This window comes from Macrobrachium rosenbergii, chromosome 1, assembly GCF_040412425.1.
Source record: "Macrobrachium rosenbergii isolate ZJJX-2024 chromosome 1, ASM4041242v1, whole genome shotgun sequence".
NCBI classification, from domain to species: Eukaryota; Metazoa; Arthropoda; class Malacostraca; order Decapoda; family Palaemonidae; genus Macrobrachium; species Macrobrachium rosenbergii.
The window spans coordinates 64,550,203-64,576,899 of NC_089741.1; the positions used below are offsets into that span (position 1 = coordinate 64,550,203).

General features: G+C 36.3%; 1 protein-coding gene across 1 annotated transcript; it reads left to right on the plus strand.

The window, feature by feature from the left end:
* Nucleotides 1–14,433: 14,433 nt before the first annotated feature.
* On the plus strand, nt 14,434–20,529 carry LOC136840597 (fucolectin-5-like). Its single transcript, XM_067107277.1, has 4 exons — nt 14,434–14,464; nt 16,932–17,067; nt 17,645–17,810; nt 20,305–20,529. Exons 1-4 carry the CDS (start codon nt 14,434–14,436, stop codon nt 20,527–20,529), a joined length of 558 nt encoding a protein of 185 aa, XP_066963378.1.
* The last annotated feature ends 6,168 nt before the right edge of the window (nt 20,530–26,697 follow it).

The following is a 26,697-nucleotide window of genomic DNA, read 5'->3' on the forward strand; positions in this document are numbered from 1 at the left end:
TGCATTTTATCTAAAAATTAAGTAACTGTGTATTTTAATTCTTGAACAATAACCTTTCTTTTCATTTGTTGGCCATGTAGCCTCATATCGTGGTCCTATAATCTTAATTAATTCACAATTGTTCGAGTCACATTATAAAGTTACCAGTGGTAACCAAATCTAAAGTAATTATTCTTTTGCAAGTGTTTAATCACTTTGCGTTCTGTTAACGAAATTGTCCCAGTGTGTTATTAAAAGTAATGTCACAGCTTCATAAAACTTAGGAGTAAAGTTCATTTGCAAGGCAGAATGTAGAGTCACGTAAAGCATTTGCCGCTTCATTCTGAATATCGGCGTACACACCTGAAGGAGGTATGTACATCATCTTGTATGGGGAGGTATTATGATTAGCAAGAATTCGCTAGCAAATTGCCTCCCCTCCCCCTCCTTTGTTGTTGTTGGTTGTTCTTGTCGTGTTTCATTTACTTGTGACCGCCGATCGATAGACCATCTGTCTATCGACTTAAAAACAGGGGTTTAAAAGATTAAAGGCGCTCCCATTTTTGATAAAGATCTCCTTCTCGGGCAAGTAATCTGGCTTGGGTGTTTCTCCTGCAGGTCAAAACCTCCCTGCGGGCAGCAGGTGCAATGAGTCAAAGCATCTGTGTTGGACGCACCCCCCTGCCCCAGGAGGATAAAGCAGAAACCCACGAGGTCGACACACGCGGGCTGGAAGATATGGAGTGAACGCAGAAGACGTCCTCAACACCTGGCCCCATCGATGCCCTTTGCATCCTAACCACGTGGCCCTTTTAAAGTATACTTCTCCTCGTAACCCCTTCGACCGTATTCCTCGAGCCCCACACGCCATTGCTTGGAGTTTCGATGAGTCCCCATCGCCTTGCCCCTTTACGGAAGCCCTTGCATCTCACCACGTGGAAGAAACTCGCCCCGGAAATCGTAGTCATCCACGGACTGCCTTCTCACGCCCTCGAAAAATCTGCAAAGGTAAAGTGCCTGAAGAGCCCCATTTCAGTCACGCTTTTGTCGTAATATTTTCTTAAAGAGAAAGCCAGAAATCTCCCTTGTCTAATGTCCGTGCGCCTCTTGCATCGGCAGTATTAATTCTTTATTACTCCTTTGGCACCCTCAGTACAGCTTCGAATTCATTATTCTTTTGTCTATTTTCATTACTGGCGATAATGTGCATATCTCATTTCAGAGGGACCCTTCGTGGAAGCTTCTCGGACTGTGGCTGGAATTCCCCAGTTTCATTCAATCTACTTGAGTTCCTCTTTCCCGTACTAATGTCATTTTGTAAATACACTCCTTTAAATGCACCCACGTGTTTGTAATATTTCCTCAGTAACACGAGCCCTATGCTCATATGAAATTCTCCTTTTTGTTTTCCTCTTTTTACGTTTTTCCTGCATCTACCTGTCAGACTCACAAGGCTAAACTACTTTAAATTGTTGCTACTCTGTCTCACAGAGCATATTTCAAACTAAAACCACGGAAAATGTAAATATATATATATATATATATATATATATATATATATATATATATATATATATATATATATATATATATATATATATATATATATATATATATATATATATATATATATATATATGTATATGTGTGTGTGTGTATAAATATATTCATATATATATATTATATATATATATGTGTGTTATATCTATATAATATATATATATATATATATATATATATATATATATATATATATATATATATATATATTCATATATATGTAATGTAATGTGCATACACTGGGTGTTTCGAAGTTAGAGGGCCCCCTCCACCGAACAAATGGAAAGTTATGAAGTTTTCTGTTATAGCCTGTCTCCAAGTACATTATTTTAAGTTTCTATTTAACTATTTTTCATTTTACACTTCTTGTATTTTCAGACTGAGTGACGGAGTTAGATACAGCCATGGCTAACAACTCGGAGGAAAGCTGATGGACTGACCAAATCCGGGCTAGAACCTTCAGAGAGGCCAGGGATGCTGGCGCATCCTTCATTTCACATTCCTGGATAGCTAAATACATTAAAAGAGATGAATCCTTTGTTAAAAGAAACTGGAACAAAAATCCATTGCAAAAAGAGTGAGAATCTTAGAAGGCCTGAAGTCCTTCCTCAGGAGTCAAAAGACATCATAGCTGAGGCCGTTGGTAGACCAAAGAAGTTTTTACGTAAATTCGCGCTTGAACTAGAAACAAAAAGGGGAAAAAAGAGAAGTTATAGTACTCTATATCGTGATTTGAAAAAATCTGGTATCAAGCCATTTCATGTTATCAGCAACCCAACATCACTCAGCAACAGAGAGAAGACCGTGCATTGTTTTGTGGTTCATTTCTTAAAGACTGGGATGAAGCTGACTTTCTCCATGTTGCCGCATCAGATGAATTCTTCATTTATACAGTCAGGAAGCCAGATCATAAAAATGACATCATTTGGGCTGCAAAGTTGGATGATATCAGCGATGACGTGCGCTATCGCCAAGTTGTGAAATTTCCTGAATGTTTGGGAATTTTTCTCTTTTTCACAAGCAAATGGTTAATGTGGATCATCAAAGAAAAAGGACAGTCATGGAATGGCAAATACTTCAGAAACTGTGCTTACTGTGGGTATTTCCTTTCTCAAAAGATCCTGAAAAATGTGTTATCTGTTGAAGAAGTCACATTTTTGCATGATAAGGCACTATGTTTCAAGGCTCTTCAGACACAGGAGCTGCTTGAAACGGTGGTATCGATTTCTTCTCGTCAAGTGAATTTCAGCTAGCTCCCTGACCTTAATGTGTGTGAAAACATTGGTAGTATCTTAAAGGATCGTGTTGAAGCGCCAAGACAGTGAACTATGATGGTATACCAAGCCTTGACGACCTGTGAAGAGAGGTGACCAGTGCTCAGGAAATGGAGTTTGAGTCTCAGCTTTTTGCAATTTGCTGAAATCATACCCCTCAAGAATGCAGGCTGTGGTACAGGCAGATGGAGGCCACACAAAATATTAAATACTCAGAGAGAAACTTAAATAAATACCTGTTCTGAATTACTTTTCTTTTGTCCTTATCAATTTTAGTTTATTCTGTAGACGGGGGGGCTCTAATTTCGAAACACCCTGTATATTGTTATGGATTACGAGGGAGTGACTGCGTTTCTTACGTTACTTTAAAAGCTTAGACCACAACCAAATGGTTAATGTGGATCATCAAAGAAAAAGGACAGTCATGGAATGGCAAATACTTCAGAGAAACTGTGCTTACTGGTGGAGTATTTTTCTCAAAGATCCTGAAAATGTGTTATCTGTTGAAGAAGTCACATTTTTGCATGATAAGGCACTATGTTTCAAGGCTCTTCAGACACAGGAGCTGCTTCGAAACAGTGGTATCGATTTCTTCTCGTCAAGTGAATTTCCAGCTAGCTCCCCTGACCTTAATGTGTGTGAAAACATTGGTAGTATCTTGAAGGATCGTGTTGAAGTGTGCACAGTGAACTATGATGGTATACCAAGCCTTGACGCACCTGTGAAGAGAGGGGTGACCAGTGCCTAGGGAAATGGAGTTTGAGTCTCAGCTTTTGCAATTTGCTGAAATCACCTCAAGAATGCAGGCTGTGTACAGGCAGATGGAGGCCACAAAATATTAAATACTCAGAGAGAAACTTAAATAAATACCTGTTCTAATTACTTTTCTTTGTGTATCAATTTTAGTTTATTCTGTAGACGGGGGCTCTAATTTCTGAAACACGCTGTATATTGTTATGGATTCGAGGGAGTGACTGCGTTTCTTACGTTACTTTAAAAGCTTAGACCACAAACAGAATAATTGAAAGAAGAATTAATAATTGGAAGGTCGCCAAGTGTGAATATGTTTCTTAACACTGGTTTATTTTACACACACAACATGGTAAATTTAACAGCGGGAATGATGGACAAATCTTATTGAAATAAACAAGTGGAAAAAAGGGCACAACAGTAATTCACTGAATCAATAATTAACACATCAATTTTCCAAAGGTGTACATGTAAATGGTCACTTGCAAGTGGTCCGCAAGCTAATCAGTAATGCAATGATATCAGCCTCAGTACAGGCAGATTCTTCAGGGAATCGGGAACACAGGGGAACGGCTATATAGGTAACTTGGACTGATAACACTCCAGGAGGAGAAATAATTCCAGATAAGACTACCAACAATGTGATATCTCTCCAGAAATGAGTTAATGCACAAAGTGGGGGAAATCATCTTACTCTACTCACTTCTTGGCAGGGGCATGAGTTACATTATGCACTGTTCAAGGAATTGCACACTGGACATGACAAGTTCACTCTCTGAGTCGAAGGGACAGAGAATTTACTTCAGTGGTGAAATGTGAGAGAGAGAGAGATGATAAAAAAAAAAAAAGAGTCATGGAAAAAGTACACTGGCTATAACCATTTCCCTTCCGAAGACATACAGTGTTTTGCTTCTTGGTACTGCTTGCACACATAACTATAGGTTGATGAGATCAGAGCTTCTCTTGGGTGGTGTCTGGTAATAGTCATGATTGACCCAGTTTATGTGAAGAACGAGTTCCCGCCTGCCCGCAGTTCAATCATCAAACAGACAGAGCTTCACCATGGCAACAAGCAGACTAACTGTCACTGTAGGCTTGGCTCCAGGCAATGTCACTGGCAGATTAGGGAATAGGTCTATGGCCAGTAAAGTGGGGAAAAGTCAGCGGGGTTTTAATTAGGTTTTAAGGTCTAGACAGAAGAAACAGCAACCTTCTCCAGGTGTTTTCCCTTGAGAGGCAGTATGGGCTTGGCCACTTAAATTTTACCAGTTCATTCCAATCCTTGTGGGTCTACCTAAACCCCTACTGGTCTTGATTTCTAAACTTGGAGTTAGTGAGCCAGGCCTAGGAGAAACTGTAAAGCTCCTGAGACATTCTCCTCCCTTTCAGGCGCTCTGGTCTGCACTGTAGGTATTCCTGGTATTGAAATTAGGCATATAAGCACTTCTCAGTTCAGAGGGTCCTTTTGTTGCCACATGAAGTAGTCTAAGAGGAAATAGTTCTGCCTAAAACTTGGGAGTTAGATACAAAAGACTGCAAGTTAATGTCCTAACTCAACCGGGGTCTGCGGATTTTTAACTGGGCTGTTCTAGAACGCATAAACATATTTATTAGATATTTTGGGACTCAAGTTAAATATTACTGGTGATACCCAGATTTAAGCTAACAAGGCACCATATCAAGGGGAATAGTGAAATAACTACCTTTAAAGAATTCATTTTGGGTAAGATAATCAACGAACTGGGTACTCGAGGAGACATGTTCTGAAAATTGAAATGCAATTATGGAGTGCACGGGATGTAACATAAAATGCAACAGAAACAAATGTTTGGTAGAGAACTTTTTGAAATTAACATAAATTTTTCTCAGCCTGACATCATTATGGTCACAGATTAGAAGACAACCTAGGCACCTGTCTCTGGGCAAGAGGCCAGGATTGCTCTAAGATAAGGCTCTGGTAAGACTACCTGGACCTTCTACGCCCTCTACTTCTCTTCTTCTTTGGATTTCTTCGAGCCTTGGACTGGGATAATCCTTGAGCCAGGTCAATGGGTTTTGCTTCCACTTGTGGAAGTGGCACTGAGTGGGTTATTGCCTCAGCTGTTGCAACAACTGGGTCAGCTGTGTTGCCAACTAGTTCTGCTAGTCTTTGTGGCATGGCCTCCATATGGGTGACCAGCTTAGACAGGACTTCTCTAAGAGCTTCGTCCACCAGAGTCTTGTCTTCTGGGGACTGCAATGAAGTCAAAGAGGTGGTTGGAGGTGTCAGAGGTTCACAGGTTACAAGAACCAACTCAGGCACAGGTTGTGGGGCCGCGCCAGGGACGAGCTTCCTTTGTGGTCAGGGGGATCCATTAAAGACCCTATTGAATTTCGGGCTGGCTCTCGGCTAGACACTGGTAGCAGTTCCAGGCCGGTAGATGAGAGGATGGCTGGATTGGGATCTCCTGAAGGGAGAGTGGCATCATGCATCAGTGGCCTTAGGACCAAGAGTGCCGGACGTCCCAATTTGTACTATTTGCAAGGAACCAGCATCTCGCTTGGTTGTGGGCTCAACAACCTGACTAGGCTGAGAGCTCCACTGGCCAGGCATAACCACTGGTTGAGGGTCAATGGCAGGGCCGGAATGAGCGTCAGCACCTGACAATGACTTCCAAAGAGCTGGACTCACAGGAAGCCCGGAACAGGACTGGAAAGAGGGGTCCTGTCATAGGAGGTCATAGCCTCCAGGAATTTTACTTGCTACTCCAAGCGTACAGACTACTTTTATGGGGTCTAGTAACCCTCAATCAGACTGTTGTCAGTGTCAACCTCCAATTATCTATGCCAACAATAATTACAGGCTTGTTTACTTCAATAATGGCCCCATAGTGTACTTTGTCTCACCTTATAAGGGAGATTTGAGCACCAGTATCTTCAAAACCTTGGCCACTTCTAAATTCTACCACTTCACTCCAATCTTTGTGGGTCTGCCTACACCCCTACTGTCTTGATATTTTCCCTTAAACTCTATGAGTTAGTGATCCCAGCAGCAATTATATATATATATATATATATATATATATATATATATATATATATATATATATATATATATATATATATATATATATATAAATATATGTATATATGTATATATATATATATATATATATATATATATATATATATATATATATATATATATATATATATATATATAAATATATATATATATATATATATATAATATATATATATATATATATATATATATATATATATAAATATATATATATATATATATATATATATATGTGTGTATGTGTGTGTGTGTGTGTGTGTTGTGTGTGTAGAATTTACTAGTCACATATACCAGATACATATGTAACTGAAATAGCTGCAGTGCCCTCTTAACTTTCTCGAATTCTTCGTGCTTTTTTGGATACGCTTGTCACTACAAAGACTTAAGATCCAAGTGCAAAAGTATGAAGAAGGCCTAGATGTGAGGAGCGGGAAAATGAATGGTCCTCTAATCAGAACGAGGTACCATTGTCAACTGGACCACGAGAAGGATAAAAGCTATTGCCTCTCCTGCATACATATACCTGTCATTTTCAGATATATATATATTAGAGATGGAATAGACCCATCCTCACTGTCGTAGCTAAGTGGACAATCGATTTCTATTCCTGTTTTTGGCTGAAATATATGTATAGAATCTACTGATCACTTTTTACTAGATACATACGTAATTGAGGGGGCATTGTGGCTATTTCAGTTACATATGTATCTGGCAAAAAGTGACCAGTAGATATCCTACATATATATTTCAAGCCTAAAAAGCAATAAAATAGATTGTCCACTTGGCTGCGATGGTGAGGATGCTCTATTCTAGCTCTAATATATATATCTGAAAACGACGGAGGTATATGTATGTATGAAGGAGGCAATAGACTTTTATCCTTCTCGTGGTCAAGTCGACATTGGTACCTCGTTCTTGATTTAGCGGACCAGGTTCATTTCCTACTATCGCACATCAGAATTTCTTCGTTTCTTGCATCTGGATCTTAAGGCTTTGTAGTGACAAGCGTATCAAAAAAGAACGATGAAGAATTCGAAGAAAATCGTTCCTATTTCCAATTACATATATATATATATATATATATATATATATATATATATATATATATATATATATATATATATATATCACTATATATGTATGTATGTATGTATGTATGTATGTATGTGTGTGCATGTGTGTGTGTGAGTATGTTTGTATCTGTATGTAGTGTGAGTATATGTTTGATATGGAAATTGGGAAATAAATAGAGAGAGGGAGAGAGAGAGCGAGTACTGGTGAAGAGGATATCTTTAGTCTTTGCCATGCTGTTGATTGTATTCACGGGCTCTGCCATCTTGGCAGCCCTCAAAATCGTATCCGGAACATTCGCCGTAAACATTTTTGCCGTAGGAAAACACGCCTCAGGAGTTTTCGCCGTAGGAAACTTTGTCGTATAGGATTTTTGCCGTAAGACAATTTCGCCGCATTTGTTATCAAATATATATATTGCTCACACTATTGTTACTTCGATTTAAACATTTTAATAAGCGAAGTGCCTTGTCATCAAGTATATTTGGAGCCTATTACCGTTACATTTTGATTGACGAAGTACCTTGTTATATGATTAAAATACCAAATTGAATACCTAATTTGAACACTCAAAGTAGGAGTAGAGTTAAACTTTAAATATTCTTGATTCATTCGACAATTTTTTTTTTTTTTTTTTTGTGCAGCCAACCCATAACAATGGTCTATCAAGTGGAAAGTACCGGAGGCGGTGTGAAAATAGCTGACGATCTTAACTTTGTTTACAGAATAGATAGAAAATACGGTGAAAAAACATATTGGAAATGTGAAAATAAAGAACGTAAAGGTAGAGTGCACACCGTGCTGGAAAATTATAATTTATCTCTATGTAAAACATTTGGCGAGCATTGCCATCCATCTCATCCATCAAAACCAAAAATGTATGAAGTAAAAACAAAACTGAAATCACTAGCCACTAATGCACAAACTTCTGCACGGTCGTTAATTGCAGAAATTTCATCTAGCTTAGATGATAATGCATTGTCTTTGCTACCGACTTCATCGCATTTGTCTCGCAGTATTAGAGGTTGGAGGCAGAAGAAAAGCCAAGCTCCCCCTAACCCAACCGAAAAAAGTGGATGTACAATATCTGTAGAAAATATTGTAGGTTTATTGAAAATGGTGAGAACTTTTTGTTGTACGATAGTAGTGAAGATGGATGATCCGGATAGAATTTTAGTGTTTGGCATTCAAGCTTGGTCAGAGGACCTTGCCAATAATAAAGACTGGGCTTGTGATGGCACTTTTAAATGTAGCCCAGATATATATTATCAGTTATTCACGTTATATATTATCATAAGACATATTAGCGTACCACGTCTTTTTGTTTTGCTACCTAGTAAATCACAAGTAACCTACAGCAGACTTTTTAGCGCCTTGAAGGACTTAAACCCGCCCAAAACCTTGATGGTTGATTTCGAGAGAACAATTATCAATGCTTTCTGTGATATATTTGCAACAACAAATATAACAGGTTGTTTATTTCATATGGCTAAGAACATCTATCGCCAACTGTGGATACAGGTTTAAAGTCACGCTATCTTACGGACGCAAAATTTAACAACAAAATCAAATGCTTCACTGCATTAACATTTCTGCCAATGTGTGATATTATTGATGATTTTCTTGAACTGACTGACGATGATGATTTGCCCCAAGAATTTGTATCATATTTTGAAACTCACTATATCGGAGGAGAACGGGGTCGAGGTGAACGAAGACGAAGAATGCAGACAACTTTTCCTACTGAATTGTGGAATGTCTTCGAACGAAACCAGAATGGTATGAACAGAACCAACAACAGCGTAGAAGGCTTCCACAATGCAGTACAGAGCTCCATGACTAACATGCACCCAAATTTGTGGAAACTAATTGCGTATTTGAAAAAGGAAGAGACATTAGCAAAAAAGAAAACGTGTGATTTAGATCGAGGAGATGCAGTACAAATGAAGAAAATATATATTGATATCAATGCAAGACTTCAGCGGAAAACGCTTCATTACAGTCCAACACATTATTTACGAAGCATTGCTTGGAATGTGCACACATTTTAAATCATTTTTTTGTTACTTTGATATATTTTTAGTCTTTTATTTTTTTAAATAAATGTTTACTCTTTCATTTCTTTTCTGGTGTCTGACCCTGTAAAAAAAAGACATGTTAAGTAGGCTAATACTTATAAAAATAAATTCCCGTATATACAAAGCTTTTTTTTTCTATCCTTACCAAAATAAATCAATTTTTGGAACACAATCAAATAATTCACAAATTATAACAAATTATGATAACATTTACAAGACAACAAAAAAAAGAAACATGGTACTTCGTTAATCAAAATGTAAAAATCAGATATACTTGATAACAAGGCACTTCGCTTATTAAAATGTTAAAACCGAAGGAACAATAGTGTGAGCCATATATACTTGATAACAAGGTGCTCCGCATATTAAATTGGACATTACTTCAAAAGGGACAGTTCAAAAAAAAATGCGACGAAATTGTCTTACGGCAAAAATCCTATGCGGCAAAGTTTCCTACGGCGAAAATTCCTGAGGCGAGCTTTCCTACGGCAAAAATGTTTACGGCGAACGTTCCTAGAACCCCTTAAAAGGACCTGTGCGTCCGCTGTATTCGCATCAGTGTTTGACAGACCTTTGTACACTAATAAATTTTACTCTTAAATAAATATCTTATTTTAGATGAAAATAATAGAGTGTGCTAATAATAAATCGGCCATGCTGCCTGAAAAACAAGGGATTTATTGTTCCTTAATGAGAGAGGCAGCTCGTTAAAAACCCATCCTGGACCTTAGATAGGCGACCTCAGATGCTTATGCCACGTTTCTCTTGCTAGTGATTCAAGAATATAATACAAATAATTATCATTAGGGACTGTGTATTTTTATCATAAAACATGTTTTTGAGCAATTTCATTACTTTAGTCGCCAAACACATTTTTTCTAAATATAAAATAATGGGCATGATAACGCCCCTAAATGGCACTAACCACTTCGACCCCTACCTTAAATTAGACGGACTTTAGTTAGTATAAAACAATTTATTCAGATCCAGCACTTCTACTGACTTTGCTGCCTGACCAGGCAACTGGTTTTTTTTCAAGAGAGACTCGGTCAGCGAGTTCGGCAAAATCGCCTGCTTCAAGCTGTCAAGTACAAATTGGATGAAGGATATTATTACTGATAGTATTTAGCCTCTTCTACAACTGATGATATTAACCATGGGTATTATTACACTGTTACACTATGTACTATTCACATAAGTAGTTTTGGAATAGTTTAGGCTGTGTGAGGTTAGGTTAGGCGTTACAACCTCACGTTAGCTTATATTAGAAAACCATTAAAACATAACAACGCCTTCAGATTAATAATAATAACAATAATACCTTCCAGGGCACCTGATACAAAGTACAACTCCTCGTTCCCTAGAAAAAAAGGCTTTTGGTCAAGCTCTCCTTTCAGCCCAACTATTCTTCTCGGTCAATAAACGATGATTGCAGGCCTCTTTCTCAGCAGCCTGATTTCAGCAGCAATAGGAGCCTCTCAAGCCACAAACATGACGTATTATACGCTTAACTTTGAGATGGAGAAACTACTACCCACCAGAATTGCTGACGTCGTGACAAGCATCCTATGGCCTGATTTTTTACAAGCTACCAAAGTCCTGGTCAACATTCCAACCAACATTAGGTGCTCCTTTGAGGCGAAGAAGGCTCGTGCAGTTGCTTTTACTTTTAAAGGTAAGCTTCATTACCTCAAACAGGAGGTTGTTTTTGGTTTAGTTTGTGTGCTTACAAGACGGATCACACTAAAAGTTGTGTGTGGATGCTTTTAGTTAGTTTTGCCAAAAACTGAGCTTGATAACTGGCTACATCTAGTTAAATTTTGGGAGAGTTAGAAGTGTGACTTTTAGGGAGAATAAACCTTTTTAGGTTCTGTGTGCGTGTGCGTGTGACCATGTGTGTGCCAGTCTATCTGTCTCTTGATTACAGACCACAGCCATGCATTATACAGAAAACACGTCCTGGACATGTCTATACCAACATTTCCCAGGTAGCCTCGCCGGATATTTGCAGTCTCTGATTGCCCTTTTTAGTTTTTCTGTAAAAGAATACTGTGTTGGCTTTGTCTAGCCTTCCGCACTTTTTCTGTCCGCCCTCAGATCTTAAAAACTATTGAGGCTAGAGAGCTGCAAATTGGTATGTTGATCATCCACCCTCCAATCATCAAACTTATCAAATTGCAGCCCTCTAGCCTCAGTAGCTTTTATTTATTTAAGGTTAAAATTTAGCTATTATCATGCCGTGGCTGAAAGTTTCATGGGCCGCTGCTCATACAGCATTATACCGAGACTGCTGAAAGATAGATCTATTTTCGGTGGCCTTGATTATACACTGTACAGAAAACTCGATTGCACCGAAGTTTATTTTTTACTTGTTTAATTTTCATATTCATTAGGTATCGCATGAAGTGGGTGTCAGAGGGTTGCTTTTTTTAGCGATTTCTGGACAAAAATTGTATACCAAGTACCCAGTGCTAGTGGGTAAACTGAAGCTTCTCTCTTGCTAAATGTGTAACACTGCAATAAACAGAATTTAAATGGACTGGAACAATATATTTCACTTGATATTAATTTTGACACCTTTTTTTATTATTATGGTAGATCTAAGCCGGCTGTCCGCGGTGAGCTAGGCAATGGCAGTCAAAGTTTTTCTATAGAACTTTACCAGCTGAACAAGAATTTAAAGTAATATTTTGTCACTCGGCTGTAATTAAGCTGTAAATTATCTTAGAACTGGTGTGGTAAACCCCTTTCTAGAATAACTAACAGTAAGGGGAATTTGGGTTTTTTGATGGGTAAATAACTTGGGAAAAGGTTTTGGTACTTTGTTGTTGTATTTCCTGTTATACATGCCATTTGGAACACGAAAAATAAGCATAAAAAGAAGGGCGAATAAATGGATAGTGGGAGCTGTTCCAAAGGCACATTTCATTCATTACTAGTACTACCGATTCTAAGCCTTAACACGCATGCGCTAGCTTTTGGTTCACCAATCACCAGTTGACGGTTTTCTGCGCTTAGTGAGAACTGAGAGAGACTGGCAATTGACGTTTTCCTATGTTATTTTACTTGCTGAACAAGAATTTAAAGTAATTACCTCTTGCTAGAACATGCGAGCTTGCAGGAATCTTTAAAAATGCAGATAAGGCATGCAGCGCCGTTCTGCTACAGCGACCTATAGAGGCCACCCAAGTTCAAAGCAGAAATGGTAATGTTTTGTTTCCCGTTTACGAAAGCTTCGAATAGTGTGCAGTGGAGCTAGACTATGGCAATTGACGTTTTTCTGTGTTATTTTACATGCTTTACAAGAGCTTAAGGTAATATTTTGCCGGTCAGCTGCTGCTAAATTGTAATTTAACCTTGAGCTGTGTGCGACCCACTGGTAGAGACGTAGTTTTCAAGGGTCAATTACATTTTAGTTACAGCCGACCGACAAAATATTATTTTAAATTCTTGTTCAGAAGGTAAAATAACATAGGAAAACGTCAATTGCCATAGGCTAGCTCACCGCAGACAGCCGGCTTAGAATTATCATTATTACTACTGAAAATATTCATGTGGAACATACTTAAAAGGTCATTGGTTTACAAAGTGCGCTTTTCTAGAATAGAAGTTTCGTATTCGAGAAAGAAATATAAAATTTAAAGAAGAAATTAACATGTAAACTTGAATGAGAATATTTGACCACCATTGCTCTCTTTAACAAGTTTCAGAACTTGAAGTGATTTGCACTGTATATCTAAAGATAAAACAGGTGTAGGCTGAAAACTGTATAAACCTTGTTATAAATGGTTAAAGAGAAGTTAATTATTACTATTAAATATGAAATTATCAAGTGCATAACACAGGGCTCTTCCTCTTCAAGGATCAGCTTCTCCTCCACACCTGTATTGGAAATAAGGAAAACCTACGTAAATGGCAAAGCCTTGGAATTTTAATATTAATTGATATACAAGAAGAATACTACAAGAAGCACTTATATATAGGAATAAGTAAACGTGTTACCCTAACTGTGAGTAGGTCAAGGACAAGAAAAACTAAGCCAGATAACCATATTATCAGTGCTGGATAATAAACCTATCCTGCAATGATGTAACCCCCATATAAGTTACTATTTACGGAAAGATAATATTCTTCAGTCGTGTATTTTAACTTATGACAATGAAAACGAAATCTTAGCTTACCACTTATGTACAATACTAAAAGGAATAACCTTCAGCAGAGCTTCAGAACCACTGCATGGACGAGAAAAATCCTTCAATATAAAATATGTAATAAACAAAAATAATAGTACTTAACCAGTTACAGGCAGAAAGGTCATTAAAAGGCAGCAACAAAGGCTCAAAGAGATGACTACGGTTACCATTAAGTACTGTATTTGCCCTAACAATACTTGATACTCACCGTAGTCCATCCGAGCGAGAAGTGATTAACGCTAATGCTTTGCAGTACGTTGTATGTCCCGCCGGAATCGTCCACTGAGGTGAAGTGAAGTCCGAGACCGTGATGAACCATAAACTGGGGGGCCAGAGATCATCAAGGGTGCCGCCAAATATGCCGTCCAAAATATGGAGCCACAGGGAAATATACAAATGCCTCGTGAGGGACCCTTGACTTAAGGTAATTTTACCAGAGTCATAAAGGTACATTATACTTGTCGATGACTCGCTCAACTGAAGACTGGCTCAACGGCAAGACTGGCTCAACTGCCCTCAGGCTCTGACAGAAATCTCTCCTCTGTCTTATCGGCAGATCTCGACACTCCCTCGGAACAACAAGAATACAAAAAGAGGAGGAGTCAAATAATTGCTAATTATCATTATGGCTGTAGGAAGGACAGTAGGCTGTACCATGTATTTAAGTAACAATAAACAAACTTGAATAGTTACGGACCCTTCCTGCCGCCATAGGAAAGTACACCAGAAATAACTGGAATTCTGTATAAGGTGAGATAGAGTTTTTAAGACAAATTTTGCTGTAGTTCTGACGATTTTAATATTCATTTCCTTTGCAAATAATCGGTTAACGTATAAAAACACCCTTATTTCAAATAGTAATGGGTCCACTAAGCAGAAAACAGGGATTTTTTGCTGTAATAACAGGGATATATGCTAACCTAATCTAACTTCAGACGCAGGTCCTGACAAATTAAGACTAAAGGTATGGTACACCAATGGTTTTAGCCAAATTCATGACACATTGTGGTTTTAATGAGTTAGCCATGCATTAACAATGGAAATGAATGTTAAATACATCAGAATCACATCAAAATCTATCCGGAAAAACACACTTCCTTAGTCTTAGAAAGAATGCCAGTTTTGAAAACTATTAGAGAATTGACATTATATCAGTAGATAAGCTATTTTATTTCTTAGCTCTAGGAAAGAAGTGATGGTAACGACTGTTCACAATCTTCACTGAAGAATGAATGGATAACAAAATGAAATGGAAGCGGCAAGGCACCATCATAAAACACAAGAACAAAGAATGTGACGCGTTAAATGAACAGAAACAATGCTCTGGCAGAAATAATTCAGTATCCCATATGTACCAATGTAGTGGCGCCACAAGTTGCACCAAACGGTATAGACTTATAGGCGTAAGAAGAGCAATCTGCGAATATGGCATGGCATTATAAACTATGTAGAATAGTTGAATTTAAAACATCACTTGAACTGATCTCTGTGGCTGATAATTATTTTAGATTTTTTTATCTATTAAAAATGCCTTGGGCTGCGTCCACACTACAGTGAAGCATTTCATAAACACACATCTACCACAAACAGGTGAACACAAGTCAATGACTGTAAATTAAGAACGACGTTTCGACCATTGCAGGATAATCATATGAAGATAGTTGCTAATCCCAAGATACCTGAATACTGTGCAGTGTTTCAGATTCTTTCCAGTTTCATTGGTGAGTCCTGTTTTTCTGAGGATCAGCATGTTACATGGGCTGCATAAGGCTGTGATTTGTTACAACCACACTTCGAATTCATACTTGGAAAACCAAAGGATTGCCATTGTAAACACTTTTGATAACAATGAGTCTTTTAATCAGGAATACAATATCATTAGTAACATGAGATTAAGATGAGTAATTCAAGTCCATATGTATTGATGCGGCTCTCCTACTTTCCTTTGATCATACCGTTTGATTATAACAGATCATAGCCATGATGCAGGTAAAGATGAAGAACAACTGGTGTGGTGAAACCAGACTACGGTCTAGAATCTAGATCATCAAGCTTTGACTCTAGACCACTTCGAAAAATTTAAGGCTTCAACAAAGTCATTTTTTTTTTCTTAGAAGCCATAATGTTATCATAGTATGTGAGTAATAACTGAGGAATTCTTGATGATAAATTGTACTGTATTTTCAACTTGATTACTGAATACAGGAGTAGGAGGATTTGACTGGAGGACAGGCTAATACTTCAGCAAATTAGCGACATCTAGAGCAGTTCATAGCCTTTAGTCTTCAGAAACAGAAGGGGTAAAAATTCCATGTTGCTTAAGGGTTAAGATAGTATCTCTAATGAGTTCCTTTTTCCCAGGGATCCATTCCTGAACAAAAAAAATAAATAAATAACCAAACCACAAATTCTTTGTTAATACTTGGCTGAATTTCACTTAGCTCTCACCTGCAATTCCCTCCTGGTCACTTGATTGTTCTTTATCCTAAGAAATGGCAAATTAAATTCTACTAGTTTAACATTTAACTGCTAACATACAGGTCAAGCAGGTTAAGGATAGGGCATAGAATAATCAATGTTACTAAAAGATGAAATAATGGAGGAAAATGGGTATAAAATTGAGAAATACGTTTTCTTGTGTAGGATTTATCACACAGAGCAACAAATCAATGTTGACCATCAGGTCACATGATTATAGTTTCAGGTATCTTTCAATGTCTTTCTCTTAAAACAAGTACCAGTCACCCACAATCTTTTGGAAAAATTCAAATTGCAAATAACATTTTTTTTTTTTTTAGACCTTACCGCAACAAACGTATAAGATTTTAATTTATCAACAGTACTTGGTGCAAGGTCTAAAAGCAAGATGACAGATTCTTTCTTAAGGAACCCTACACAGATCAAAGCTGTGAAAGTTGCCATTTCATATAGATACATTAATCAAAGTTAATTTTTCCTGCAGATGGCACTTGCTCCTTGCTGAGTTCAGGAGGAAGTACTTCAGCTCAAGTTTTCTTCTATAGATTCCCATCTGAAGATTCTCTAGAGGAAGTAGCCAAGGGAAAGAACACAACTGCATCTACACCAGATGGTGCATAGTATGTATGGAATGGCTCACAAACGTCTTAAGTAGGGCCGTGGGGTCTTGACTGTTACATTAAGTAAAGATATAAGGTCTTGTCAAATATTTTAGGTAATGATGTAAAATTCTGACTGACACATGAACTAAAGATAAAATCTCGATTGATATGTAAACTAACAACGCAAGATCCTGACTGGCATGTTAACTAAAAAGATAAGATCATGTAGAATTTAATTAGAACCTAAGTTTGTCTGGTTACTGAATTCGGATTTAGTTGAGAAAAATTGGAACGGCAACTACAAGATCATTAAGATATTCATTGCCTGTAGTAAGTTTAAGATAATTCGCATTCTTCAGCCAGGTTTGTTATTTGCAAAAGCCATATTAGGTTTGTTATTTGCAAAAGGAATTGGCCAATGGATGTTCAGAATTTGTTGCAATATGAAATGTTTTAATCTGACACATCACATGCAGCTCCAACTATCATGATTTAAATGTAATTGTTCTTTTATTTTACTCAATTTCCATTTGATTAACTCATAAAAGCCTAGGAAGAAATACCCAATATTGTCTAAGATTCCTTTTCTCTGAAGCTGCCCTCCTGGAAAAGCAGTTGATGGATTCTTAGCTGAGTATGGTTACTACTCTGGGCTTCTTGTCAAACCTTGGTGGCAGGTTGATCTTGGAGAAGTGAGGCTAATTTACCAAATCCAGATATATCCACGACAGATCCTCTACACTAGGTTCCATGATGTTGAGGTAAGCCTGGTTGGTATCTTAAGTCAAGCAAATATTTATGTTATCAGTTGAACAATATTTCGTTATTCTGCATTTGGGGCTATTTCTTTATGGTGAAGAACGTCAGATTAAAACTTCAAAGTTTTTGGCTAACATAAATTTGTCCTTATAAATATACATTTTTGTTGCTTTACTTTTTTAAACATATTAAAATGAGGTTCAACTATTCAGATTCCAAATGAAACTGATGTCAGTATTTGTGTATAAAAATTAATTTTACATAGCCTCAAAATAGATATTGCTACAGAGCTCTCGACAACCACTCATAAAATTTTCTATCTTTTCATTCACGTTTTACTGTACAACAGTTGCCATTAATAGCATTAGATTATATATCACTGGAAAGACAATTTATTACAGATTTGGATAGGTTACAATATATGCATATATATTCAGCACTTTATTTCTGAAAAATCTCTATTCACAGCAAAGTCTAACAATTTTTGTTTTCGGATAACTACGTATATTTAATTTTTAGCTTTTTTGAATATACAGCCATAAATTACAACTATTTACCATTAAACTAATAGGAAATTCAGCAAATAAGGGTTCTAAAATTAAAATATTTAAATTTTACAGTGTATACAGCATAAACACGAGGGACACAAGGGGGATACTGTGAGAGACAGGCAACTTGCATGCTTGAGTGTGACTTCTGTTATCATGTGTGAGTGTGTTCCTCATTCACTGAAACAAAAGATTTATCAGTGCAGGCTGAAAGTGCTATGATTGCTGATTTTCTAACAATATTTTTTTTATTGTGTTCTTGTAGCTTTGCTATAGATATGAAGAAATTCAAGTGGCTTGAATAAATTATATGCGGTCATCCACAGAAAATGTCTTAGGAGAAACGAAATCCTAAGGGGCATACCTCGACATTAGGCACAGGGAAGCAGCTAGTCTTGACAATGCAAAGTTGCCAACCGACAAAGGAAACACTGAATTCTTATTATTTCCTTGGCACACATCACCCTTTATTGTTTCCACATCAGTCGGACAAAGCATGGGAGGTGGTGACCTCCCTTCAAAGTTTCATAATAGTCTTGTGGAAGTCCGTCACTTCCTCAAGAGCGCTGAGTCTCGGGAAAATGAACTAGACTACTTTTATATTCACAATAAAGGGAGCTAAGGATTAGAGGCCTGAAGACTTGAACTTACAGAAATTAAGCCTGAGAATTAAACAAAAGATTTCAGGGATTTGACATACTGAAAATGTAGGGTGTCTTGTGGAGACACGGGTTTGTCAAAATTGTTGGGCAGGCAAGTAGATAAATGTCGTAAAAATGATAACATGCAAATAAGGGATCAGCATGATATGAACTAAATGTAAGATAGAAATCCTGGTAAGAATAAATAAAAACACACCAGAATAAATAAAAACAAGTAAAAAATGCGCCGAAGAAACATCGGCGCAATCAAGCTTTCTTTACAGTGTATAATCAAGGCCACCGAAAATAGATCTATCTTTCGGTGGCCTCGGTATAATGCTTGTATGAGCCGCAACGGCCCGGTGGTGGCCTGTCCTATAGCATTGCCAAACGCACGATCAGACTAACTTTAACCTTAAATAAAATAAAACTACAGAGGCTAGAGGGCTGCAATTTGGTATGTTGGATGATTGGAGGGTGGTTGATCAGCATAACAATTTGCAGCCCTCTAGCCTCTGTAGTTTTTAAGATCTGAAGGCGGACAGGAAAGGTGAGGACAGAAAAAGTGCGGACAGAAAAGGTGCGGACGGACAGATAAAGCCATCTCAAGTTTTCTTTTATAGAAAACTAAAAAGGGACAAGTTATAGATGTTATGCCTCACCAACTGTGATTTTCAAGATAAACTACAGATTTGCATTAACTGATCGCATGGGTCATAGTATTTACTGGTTACAGATTATCATAAAATTATCGTTGTGCAACAAGAAAACCTTTCAAGCCAAGTCTCATAATGGTAATTACATTTCACGGCTTTAGCTATATCATTCAGTGGCAAACACTGCATATTAGTATACAGTGAAGTCATATCCACAAAAAGCCAATATACATTGGGTTGATATATGAAATAAAAAATATACATGTGATCAACATATTCAGAATTTAATTTTGCGTCTAATTATTCTTTGTTTTTTCTTAAAATTATTCCAAATTTTTACTCTTATGGCATATATACAAATTACACAAGAACAAGTCAGTATTTTTTGTTAATTCCACACGCAGCTTATGCATCACATTTTACAAAATAAATTTGAACAATATCCTTATCTGTATCATGATTTTAATCATTATTTACAAGGGCGAACATTCCCAGCCAAGCAGCTGTGAAATGGGTATCCTAGCAAGGTTCTACTGTATGGAAAAGAGGGAAGAGCAAAGATGAAAAAACGAGTAGAACGGAAGAACAGAAAAATGTGAGGGAAAAAAACAAATAACGATCAACACAAGTGAAAATATCCAATCATTGCAGGTTCGAGTGGGCACAACCTTCATTAGCAACGGAATTTTCTCCGCCTACAGTTTCTTGTGCTCTTACACAAAGGTATATGAACTTGCCGAAGGCTATCTTTTGTGTTCAAGATACAATGGCGTCATCGGGAGATACGTCAGCATCCAGATAACAGCTGCAGCAGCCGAATACCTACAGCTCATGGAAGTCAAAGTGTTTGTCCTCAAGAAAACGGCCTCTCCATGATTTGTATGGGGCAAACCGGGTTTTTTGCAATAGATTCACCTTTAAAGTGGTCTCAGAGCAGATGAGATAGTTTCCACTCACTAGTGTGTTAATGTTAGCAGCTGGTACTCTGGTTCGACTAATAGTATTGCTCACATGATTTTAGTATTGTAACAGCACTTGAATTGGAGTATAGGCAGATCACAGAATCTAGTGCTTAAGTTTCCTTGCTGCCAATTACACTGAAAGCGAATTTTTATTTTTTATGTATTTATATTTAAATATATTCTCGAATTACACAGTAACCTAGCGATAGTGAACAGTGATATCACGAGTACTAACATACCTGATTTATTTTAACATATCACCATCGTTTTTTAATTTTATTTGCTCATTCTATCACGCAAACCTTCATGGCTACTAGAAGATATTTTGCAGTATTTTGAGCTATAGAAATACTTACCACAGCAATAACAGTTCATTTGATATCTAGTGCAGTTACAGCATCAAATCCATATAAAACAGGTCTTATATTTGATCACTGGCGTTTCTAGGGATACATGCGCGAAACGTTTGTATGACAATCATCGAACCTATGAGTTATATAATTCATAGATAATTATGAGTTCAATTTCTTGTTATTCACTGTAATAACTATAGATCAAACTGGGCTTTACACGTCGATGAAATGAACTTATCCTTCGACAATGATCATTGCACTATACCAGATTTTGTAGACTGACTTAGTATGACAGTATTCATTACAATTAATACACAAAGTCAAGTTGTGCCTACACAGCTTGACAGAATTCTGAACGGAGCAGTGACAGCAGCATGGTGAAACAGCGAGGCTGACACGTCAGAGAAATCTGGATAGGTCTTTATTTAAATTCATTATAAAATAGTTTTTCCGACACTACTTGTAATAATTGTGGACAGAGTAAAGTGCAATTGCATCATAGCAACATAGTTTTTCCCACACAACTTAAGGCATTGTCTAGGCAAACATTTGTGCTCATGATGTTGTTTTTGGTCGAATAAGAATGTTCTGAACAGTTCATATTCTTACGGCAAAAACTTTACAAAACCATGATAAAATCGACGTTTGTGACATAGTACACCTGAATGATAGTTAAACAGTATAATACACAACAGAATATTTTTGTTTCTATATTTCATCACTTATATATAACTTTGATTGCTTCTATAGTATATTATACTTTAGATAATGATTTCATTTGAATTTTGAAGTCAGCATTTGCTTCCCGTATCTGTTAAATACATTAAATGTGACTGGAATCAGATTCCAAGGTAATGTGTTTTTGAAGCTGCAATTGCTCTTTTCGCCTAATGGGCTCCCAATCTTCTACCCTCGGAGGGAGGATACAAAATGACCTACCAATTTTCAATGCACAAGCCAAAAGTGAGCAATGTTGACAAAAAAAAGTTAAGAATATTCCCCTGCCACGCCTAACTTGACTCGCACCTCTCATAAACATTTATTTAACGAAAAGCAGTAAAATTGATATTTAAAAGAAGGAAAGTAGTTTTCACGGAAGTTTTCCACTTTTCGCGATATGCCTTTATTTTCTACAAATGTAACTGGTTTTGACTACCCTTCTCAAAATAAATGAAATATCTTCTATGTATCATTTCTACTGTACTACTATGCCGTAAACAGATGAATAACAGTGTTATGTTGTTAGTTTTCAATAATAATAATGTAATAATAAAAATTATTGTTATTATTAATATTTTCATTGTTATTATAGTGTTGTTTTAAACAATCATCATCATTATTACTAATATTATTATTGTTGTCATTGCTCATCCTGAGTTATTTTGAAGTTGATTATGAGCTATATTTAAGACAAAGATATAATTTACCTAAAAGATTGCATCTTTCATAAGAGGGGCACCTTGTGATATTTACTCTACGCGTAATTTGACTTCAAGTTTGATTATATATAAGCAAATGAATGAGAACAACAAATTGAGAAAATGGAGATCTTAATTTCATTTAGCAAATTTAGATCTAAGAAGAATCTATTTGATAATTCGTATTTTTGTGAACTGTATGAGAATAATTTTAAGGATGATTTAAAAAAATAAGTTCAGTAGGGAAGATATGATTTTATTTGTTCTATGTTGGCATTGATAAATAAAAAGAAATTTAATAAAAGCAATACTCGGTGAGAAACAGGAGGAGATACTGGACTGAAATTAAGACATAATTATGAACTACGTCAAGATACATGGAACTTAATGTAATTATAAGTCAAGGCAACGAACAGCCCCAAGGCATTCTAAGGATAATAACCAGTGGTGCAATTTATCACAAAAGAGGCTCCTCATTTAATCAATATGCATGTAGCCAATATTTGAAACATTACAGAACGTTACTGATATGACGTAACACTGATGTTACCATTAACTGGATTAATGAAAGAGACTAATTTCAGTTTATCTTTAAAGCAACGGTAATCGGTAGGTTGTTGTTGCAACATGCCTCTAGTTCTCTCTCTAAATTCATATAAGCGTGTATATATATATATATATATATATATATATATATATATATATATATATATATATATATATAGTATATTCCTATGAATGCCGATGAGCTGGGGATTTCGGCTTACCTTGTTGCAACAGCACGGCTATGTAGTTTATCGACATTCATAAAGAAAGAGGGAATTCGTATCATTTAAGCTTAATTTAGGACTTTGAAAAAAATTCAGTGTCCACCTTAATTAGTTATAATTGCATAAAGTCAGAAGAGTAACACGAGGGAGCTGTAAGCACTGGCTCCTTGGCACCGTGTTTATGTTGACTGCCAAAGCAAGGGTGCCACAAGCATATAGATTGTATTCTAAGAGAACCTCTTAAAAGATGCTTAATAACACATAAGGGCACTACGGGTTACATTACGAAAACATTTAAGGTGCCACATTTATACAGATTACATCCTGAGGAAATCTTCTCAAGGTTGATTGATGAAGAGGGGAGGCACCGTGGGACAGTAGAGTGACATAGAGGTACATGCACCTATTCTGCAATATAGAAATGCACATGATCTCTTCGGGTTGTTACAGTGATGGGTAAAAAATTTAGAGTGCTGAGGGCTGAGAGAGGAGTCATCCAAGGTAAAATATCATGCAAACTGGATTTAAATTGCAGGAAATCCAACAAAGCTGGTATTGACACAATTGCAAGGCCTTTGAGGGTGCTTTCAGGGAAAGGGGTGAGCAGTGAGAATCACAGTAAAAGACTATAGTATAAGCCGATAACTTCCAACACTTACACAGTACCTGGATTCCTGAGATAACTGTCTTGAATGTATGCTCAATGAGCATCACAACTAACTTAGATTCAGCACCAGCAATGCAACAGCTGGGCTATGAGCCATAAAAGATGGAGAGTCTGTGATGGATGGGGTGAGACTCGATCACCGCTGCTTGACTTATCTTGGTCGTGGCTGGTTACTGACTGCCCTCTCTCCCTAACCCATGCTAGGGTCGGCCTCTTCATGGGCAATTTTGAATTGTTCCTTACTCTCCGTTGGACCTCAGAAACCGGGCAAATCCCATCCAATCTGCTTTGAGGCAGATCAAGTGTTTTTCCAAGTCATACCTGCAAAGGAAGATAATCAGCAGAGAAGTGTTGGCAGGAAATGAGCACCATAGAGGGTCAATGAGAGAGGGGTGGGTCAAGGCCTAGAGAAAAGACATATCAAATTTGGAATTTCCTGCGCTGGCTGTGAAGGTACTCTGTCTGATTTCAGGGCAGTCCAGATATTCTCCAAAGTTCTGTGCTTGTTTACAGATGCCATGTTTTAAATGCAAAGGGCTGTATAACATTACTTGTGTGTGTATATATATATATATATATATATATATATATATATATATATATATATATATATATATATATATAGAACATATATATACATATATATACTGTATGTATGTATATATATATATATATATATATATATATATATATATATATATATATATATATATATATATATATATATATATATATATATATATATATATATATATATATATATATGTATATACTCGTATATGATGAATATGCGAAGTCATGGAGCCTTGACCTTCCAGTCAAGTAGACGTATCTCCCTCTGACTTTCTACACACCTCTGGAGGCAAAGGGGTCATGCTGGATGTCCCACACTTGACGAAAGGGGCACGTTTGGAACTTCTTGTGGACGACAGTCTCGCTATATCACATCCTCGGAGTTTGCAGCTTCGCTTCTAGTTTGGTGCTAGAATTAACCAACACGAGAGGTGTTTGTGATGCTGTATTGATGCTACTCTGTTCTATCTCATGAGTCCGGCGTTCTTGCCTCCAGGAAGGGCCTACTGAATTAGATTGTAACGAAGCCCATACAATACCACTGTAAATTCTTGATTTGCATTTACGAGTACTTTTTGCAAATTAAGTAGTTAATTTGTTCCTTTATGCTTCCAATCAGTAATTATTTTCACTTTCCCTCTTGAGTTTATGAATTAATGGAGGCCCTCTGCACAAGGCCAACAAATAATGAGGTAAACTGAATAAATTCCCCACCGTTATATATATATATTATATATATATATATATATATATATATATATATATATATATATATAATATATATATATATATATATATATATATATATACATATATATATATATTTACTGTATATACGCTTTTGAGGCAAAAGGTTTTCTTGTATGCAGATTTCGTTGAATTCAATGGCTTTTTGGTTTTTGATCAACTTTTTATTAGTTCTAATAATAGATATATATATATATATATATATATATATATATATATATATATATATATATATATATATATATATATATATATATATATATATATATATATGCACTTTCACGTTTATTAACGCGTCGTCTGGGCACGAATGAGAAACAGATGAAAAAAGGTTACACAGTAAACAAAAGAACAAGAATACCAGATGGTCAATTATCAAAGGGTAATAAACAGAAAGATAATCCAGGATAATCCAAGATCAAGTAGTCACAAACTAAAACCATAGACCTAACTACAAGAGGTACAAGATATCTCTTGCAGTTAGGTATATGGTTTTAGTTTGTGACTACTTGATCCTGAATCATGCTGGATTATCTTTCTGTTTATTATTCTTTGACAAAAATTGACCATCTGGTATTCTTGTTATTTTTGTTTACTTTTTAACCTTCTTTTCATGTGTCTCATTTCTGTGCAGACGGAACCTCTTAAAAGTGAAAGTGCTCGGTACTGAACTTCGGCCTGGCATCTTCCTGTGGGTTTCCTTATACACTGAAGTCACGTGCATCTACTGTTATATATATATATATATATATATATATATATATATATATATATATATATATATATATATATATATATATATATATACATATATATATATATATATATATATATATATATATATATATATAAAACTGAATCACGAAAATATGGAACGTGATGAATATATAAATAAGATAAAATCCTCCAGAAGAGAGGAAACATTGGAGTGCTGAGGCCTCGACACTAGTCCTTTGCTTAGCAGTCCTGAAGAGAAATATAAAAGTATGTTTACAAAGAAAGCTCTTAACAAATGACAGAGGGGATTAAAGAAACATGTACTGGAATTCAACACAATTGAAGAATTAGTAGAACTGCCAAAACAGGATTAAATATTTAGAGGTTTTTACAAAGCGATTAGATCAACCGTTCTACGAGCAGGGACAGGACAATTAAAAGATTATACAGGTTCGTGACTGACCACTCTAAATTTTTTTAATACAACAATAATTGTATTAGAAAAATGTTCAAGAATGACCTAAAAGATAAAATCACTGACTTAATTACAAGATGGCCACTTGATATATATTTTCTATATATCTGTATGTTTTAATATCATTTTTATTTGTAAAAATGTTCATCTTGCAAAAGTTATTATTGTTACAAAAAAAGAGAATTATTGTGTTGGCTAAAAATTTTTAGGTGGTCAGTCACGAACCTGTATAATCTTTTAATTGTCCTGTCCATGCTCCTCTGAACGGTTGATCTAATCCTTTGTAAAAACCTCTTAAATATTTAATCCTGTTTTGCAGTTCTACTAATTCTTCAATTGTGTTGGTCTCAGGTACATATGTT

Bases quoted from the DNA above. Each gene is read 5' to 3' on its own strand.
- LOC136840597 (XM_067107277.1), top strand. From the start codon at position 14,434: ATGACTCGCTCAACTGAAGACTGGCTCAACG. The intron at 14,465-16,931 runs GCAAGACTGGCT...TTTTTCCTGCAG, and splicing joins AACTGAAGACTGGCTCAACG to ATGGCACTTGCTCCTTGCTG. The intron at 17,811-20,304 runs GTAAGCCTGGTT...CAATCATTGCAG, and splicing joins CTAGGTTCCATGATGTTGAG to GTTCGAGTGGGCACAACCTT.